The sequence below is a fragment of the Equus caballus genome, chromosome 26 (genome assembly GCF_041296265.1).
Source record: "Equus caballus isolate H_3958 breed thoroughbred chromosome 26, TB-T2T, whole genome shotgun sequence".
Taxonomy (NCBI): domain Eukaryota; kingdom Metazoa; phylum Chordata; class Mammalia; order Perissodactyla; family Equidae; genus Equus; species Equus caballus.
This window is the reverse complement of record NC_091709.1, coordinates 21,085,047-21,091,046: the sequence shown is the minus strand read 5'-3', so window position 1 is coordinate 21,091,046 and position 6,000 is coordinate 21,085,047. Positions and strand designations below refer to the sequence as shown.

Below are 6,000 nucleotides of genomic sequence, written 5' to 3'. Positions count from 1 at the left end.
CTTCCCAGGGAGGATGTCGATTCGCTGACAGGCTCCGCGGGAGACTTCGCAGTGACAAAGCAGCTGACGGGAAACCCTGCTCCTGGGTCCTACGTCCGTCCGAGGAGCTGCCCGGGGCACTCCTCAGGTCTCCCGCCCAGCTGGCCTCTGGAGTCCCTCCACAGTCATTCCTGGGTGCCTACTACGTGCTGGGCGTCGAGTCACAGTGACCTGGAGTTAGTGCCCGTGCCCCCCCGATGAAAGCAGGACACACAGATCACAAGGTGGTGGAAGTTGGGGGTGGGTAAGACGGAGCCCAGGAGGTGACCTGGGAGGAGGGGGGCGCCTAAGGCGCCAGCACCCAGGCGGGGACCCGGGGTGTCCGGGCCCCCAGGCTGTGTCCCCAACGCGAGCCTTTGGCCTGCGTAACCCGCCCGATGCCCGGGCCCCCGGGAGGAGCTGTCCAGGCGCCGAGGGGCCGGCGCGGGCGCTGGGGCCCCAGCTCTCCGGGTGCACGCGGTCCTCCGCTGCCTGGGCCCGGCAGCCCCCGCCCGGCCCTCGGGAGGGCGGGCCGGGAGCACGACCGCGGGACCGAGGGGACCGCTGCGCTCCCGCGGGCTGCCGGGCCCCGAGCGGCTGCCTGTGGCCCCGGTGACAATGGGAGGGCGGGGGAAAAAAGGGTTAAGAAACTTGGCCGAAGAGCTGAATGGCGTGGAGCGCCGAGGGGAGGGACCGGCCGCGGCGGCTCGGCGGCGGAGGGAGGAGCGCGGCGGCGGCGGGCGGGCGGCGAGCGAGGCGCTCAAAGTCAGCCTCGCAGACATTGCAGCAGAGCCCCGAACTCGGGAGGCGGCGGCGGCGGCGGCGGCGAGCGCAGGGACAGCCGGCCCACGCCCGCCCGCCCGTGGCCTGGCGTCCGCCGTGCGCTCGCGGCGCTGCCGCGCGGAGGGACGAGCCGGCCGGGCGCCGGGGAGGACGGGCGGCGGGCGCCTTCGCAGAGGGAGCCGCGCGGAGCGCGCCTCGGAGCCGCGGCGGCCTCGGGTGAGTGGCGGCCGCGGCCGGGGGCTCCGGGGAGCGGCCGCCGGAAACGGCCGGGGAGCGCGGCCCGCGGCGGGGCTGGCGCTGGCGCTGGCGGGCAGGGCCGCGGGGCGTCGGGGCGGCGGGAGCGATCGCGGCCGGCGGGCTGCGCTGGCGGCCGGGAGGAGCCGTCTCCGGGGAGATCCCGCCTCCCCTGCCGCGGCCGGCTGTCCCCGGGAACTCGGGGGCCCGGGCGGCGGGCCGGCCAAGTTGTGGAGTTGGCCCCGGGCTCGCCGATCGTGGGCCGGCCGGCGCGTCCGCGGAGCCGGGCTGGGCGCGGGGGGCCGGCCGGGGTCGCGCCCCGCTCGGCTGCCCCCCTCGGCCGCTCGCCGCGCTGCTCGCGGTCCTGCTGCCCGGGCGTCCTGGGCGGCGCCGGGCGCAGCTCCCCGCCTCTCGCCCGGGGGCCTCCCTGCGCGGTGCTCGCCGGATTCGGGGCCGGGAAAAGTGACTGGGAAAGGGGCGCGCTCCCGGGCCCCCAAGACCCCCAGGCCCGGCCATCGGGACTTTTCCTCCGCCTCCGGAGGGCGAGGCGCCCTGGACCCGAGGCCTCAACCATCACTTGCTCCCTGAGCCCGAAACCGGGCTCACATTTAGGGTGAGCCCCGTGGAGGTCCTGGGAGGCTTTGGGAGCCTTCTTTTCTCTCCTCTTCTGTCTGTCTTCTTACTACTCGTGAATATTCTTTAATGAAGGATTTCCCTGGAAAGATCCTACAAACCCTCCCATCCTTTCCAAAGTAGTTTCCAAATTTTAATCAAGAGTTGGTGTTCAGTCTGAAGGAACAAAGGAATCAGCTGTGTCTTCGAGGCGAACAGACTGGGCGGCTGTGACACATGTTGATCTCTGAAGCGTTACAGGAGTTTCTACCTTCTCTCTCGTTAGTGATTTAATTGGGTTCTGAAGATAATCAAAGAACAGAATGAGAAGTACTTTTGCGTTTTTAAAATATTTTGTTGATCGGACGTTTTATTTGGGGAAAAAATGAAGACCTTCCTAGCCACAAGGACTTTTCACTCAGTTGGTGGTGGAGCAGAGTTGGAGTTTGTCTGTGGTGATGTGAATGATTAAATGTGAGGTGGCGTGTGTGGGGGGATTGTCTTTAGAGGAAGAGAGACCGTCGGTAGTCGTCCAAAGTAAAAATGGTTGTCTGTCGGTTTGTATATGATAAGTGCTCTTTGCCTTGGAGGGGGGGCATTTGTGAAGCAAAGGGCTTTGGTAATTCATTCTTTAAAATTATGAATCGCATGGAACCTGCTTATTAGTGAATCACAGGTTTAGCAAGTAGGTGGCATCTTCCTGATGTGATTATTCAATGTTTAATCACCAGTTTGCCACCTTTGTTGAAGAGACACTGAAATAAGTGGACTTCTTAAATAAATGGTGCTTCAGCTGCCTGGCACCTAAGTGTGGGTTGCTGCCTGGTGTATGTTGAAATGTTTTTCAGCTTTGAAATTAGTTGCTCTGTTTTTGCCCAGCGGTTTGATCATGTCGAGTGGGTTTAACTGGTTGAGAGAGTAGTGGCTTCATGACCAGTAGTAACTTTTCTCTGCTTGGAATTAGTTCCTAGAGACAAAGAAGAGGCAGTCAGTGGAACAGCTACTACGCTGCAGGCTGTAGGGTTTGTAGTCTAGTCTGTTTCATACACTCTGGTGGAGAAAAACCTCTTTCCATACTTACCCCTGAAAGTGCTCTAGGAGTGTGAGTAGCATATATATTTGGAAAAAAAAAAAAGACTGTTCATTGCTGGTTTTAGTCAAATCAGTTCTCTACAGTGCCTTTGAGGTCACTGAAAACCAGGTTTAGTGCCTATGGAAAGACTTGAGTTAGACTCACTTCTTGCATGTGCCTGCACACTGCAGAACTCGCATTTTACTAATGTAAACACCCTAAAATATTATAAGTTTGCAATAAAGAAGCATCTGTAAAAGAGGCTAAAGGCTCTTCTGACTCTTGCAGTTTTAAGAGCAAGACATCTTGATAAAAAATAACCTATACCACCACCTAGAGTCTGTTTGTTAGTTTATTGCTCCTGAAGTTTGCTTTAAATTGACATGTCTCTTGCGGTTCCAGTATAGCCAAAAAATGATTAAAAAGTGCTAGCTTTCAAAAGGCCATCCAAGAGAACCATTATTTGTGTAATAAACAGTAAGTGCCAATTGAAATTATCCTTGCCACCTTTAGAATTGAAAATTCTCACATATCAAGTTGCGTGGGCTTTTCTCCAAAAGCTATTAATTCAAAAGAATTTAAAACAGGGAATTTTCAGTTTGTGCTCCAGGGTAGCTCTGATTGCTTAAAGACTTTCTGCATTGTTCCCAGAGATTCAAGAAATCTTACAGATTAAGTGCCATTAGGACTTTTTGAGGTCCAGGTGAAATGAAAACGATGATGAAACAAAAATTTGAAGGAGTGTTAAAACTCCAGAAATTCTGAATGTTCAAAACGTAAGAGAGAATGTGGACTATAGTAGAGTTGTGGTTCAGAGATGTGCAAAGTGAAATCAACATGAAATAAGTGGTACTCTGTCTTGCTGTGTACAAACTGTACACAGTAGAGCAGTCTGTTCAATGGGAGACCTCAGGAAGGCAGCTTTGTTGCCATGTGGCTTATCACCCTGTCAGTGGAGGAAGTAACATTCCTTTAAATGGTGTAACCTGAGAGAAAGATGGCCTCCCAGATCTTTAATTAAATACCAGTTGAACAGAGAGAACTAGAACACTGTATTAATTCTGTCAAACATCACTATTTTAGAACATTGAGGACAACTAAAAATGAATTAACTTATATCTGAAAGCAGAGTTTTATGAAAGGTGACAGATGAGGCAAAATATGTCAATCTAATGGAACAAATAGGGAGGTAAGGAGATATGTCATCCTTGACTCTTTAGAAAGATGAGAGGGAAGAACGTTATTATTAATTGTACAGATTCCATTGAAAACCAACGCTAGAAGACAATGGCATAGAAGTAATTTTAAATCAGAGTGTCTTAGGATATGTGATGGTAAAGGGAGTAGGTTTCTAATTTTAAAACTTTAAGATTATAAGAAACTTGAAAGCTCATATTTTAAGTGTTGTTCTGGAAAAGCATTAGTGGTTTAGTGTATCGGGTTAAAAGATAATTCTGCCCAAAATAAGTTCAAAACATCTAATTTTTATCAAGAAAAATATTGTTCACTTTAAATTGTGAGGGGTTCAGTTTTGCTCTTCAAACTTTAGATTGCCTGATACAGTTAGTTTTTAAAGTGCAGGGTAACGGAGAAGAAGGATTCTAGCTTATCTGTCTACACTGTGCCTCTCTCTCCCTTTATTGCTCTCTCACTCTCTCATCCCCTTTTCTGAAATAAATAGCTTCTACATCTTTGGATGTTTTCTTCCATGAACATTGCCTTCATTTGTAGCTTCCCTTCTTGGCTGTGATGGGTGAAGGTTCCTTCCTCTTGTGCTTTTTCCATATGCCCCTTCATGTGGTTAGCACACAACCAGGGTGGGTTTCGTTTTCATAGTGATTTACTGTTACATGGATGAAGACTGGAGGAAAAAAGCATTTGCTATCTTACAAAGCCCTTTGTACCCATGTCTTCCAACTGGAGAAATATTGTTATGAAAAGCAACTTTTCATTACTATTGAAAAGTCAAAGAAACATTTTCTGTTGAATATGGGGGGAGGGACCTTTCAAGATAATAAGTTTGAATCTGTGAATTAAATTGTTCAGGGTGCATTTCCTTAAGTTGCGGTTCTTTGAGGGGACTGTCTGGGTGGAAAATGAGCAAGCCTATTCTTTAGTGTTTATGTAAGGTAATTGTTGGAGAAATATAACACCAGAATGGTCACTAGAGTTGAGAAGGTAAAAATCAGGAGTATTAACAGATGAAGCAGCCAATGGAATGGAGCTGAAGATTATGTCCAGAGGTTGGAATGAACAAAAAGTAAATGCAGGAGAGAGATCTTGTTTCTGCATCCTGTTTGCATCTGATGCTGAAGCAAGGACATGAATTGCTTGGTAATGGATTCCCTTTTGTGAGGGCAGCAATATTGTGTAAATAGGGGTTGTTTGAGGAGGAGAAACGACAAATTCCCCACTTGTGTATGTGCACTCTTTGTTTTTGAATGTCTCTTAAGTATATTTAATGTAGAGGATCAAAACTGGGTACCAGAATAGAACCAAAGGTTACAAGAGTCTGTTTGGAAGAAAATGAGTTAGTAACAGGTCACCTTTTCTTTGTTCTTTTAAGATTTGGTGTTTTCCAAGGGTCTTATTGAACATGGAAAACAGAGTGCTGATGTTTGGGTGGTGAACTGGGGAACTCTTTCATGGAATTTCTGATAAAGATAACTTGATGTAAATAACTACAGAAAGAATATTTTTTTTAAGCACATTATCTTATGATTCAAGGGTAAGGGGAGAATTAGGACCAAAGAGACCTCTGAAGTCTTGTCAGTGTTTCTTTGCAAACTAAAATATAGAGTCTATCTGGTTTTTTTTGTTCCTTGAAATTTAATGTTCAATGTGATGGATATTGAATATTTAGGATTCTGAAAATTAGAGTGCATTTGGAACAGAACTTTCTTTTCATTTTGCTGCAGGTATAAAGGGTAGTTTTAATTTTTCATAATAAATATAAGTAGGATGTAATACTAATTGTTGTCACTACTATAGTGCGTACTCTGCATTATGAACCTTGAAATTCAAATTGATTCTTGTACTATCTTGCAAATATTACAGATAAAGCATTATAAGACTTGTGGTATTTTAGCGTATCAATACACCTGAAACATAAGATAATTTTTCTTAAATTCATAAAGCATTAGAAGAACAAGAATGAGGAAAAAAATAAATTTGATCCTTTTTACCATTGTATTAGGATTTTGTTAAAATTAATATCTTGAATGATGCTAGGGATAGCATTTAGCCTGGAACTCCAGAAGTATTATAATGAGAAACAGATT

The 6,000-nt window shown here is 48.2% G+C and overlaps 1 protein-coding gene across 1 annotated transcript in view; it reads left to right on the top strand.

Moving 5' to 3' along the window:
* The first annotated feature begins 416 nt into the window (after nt 1-416).
* LOC138920860 (spidroin-2-like) overlaps nt 417-6,000 on the top strand; it is a 46,362-nt gene continuing 40,778 nt past the window's right edge. The window contains exon 1 of the mRNA XM_070252106.1: nt 417-1,648. Coding sequence (XP_070108207.1) covers nt 417-1,648 — 1,232 coding nt within the window. The remainder of the gene's footprint in view (nt 1,649-6,000) is intronic.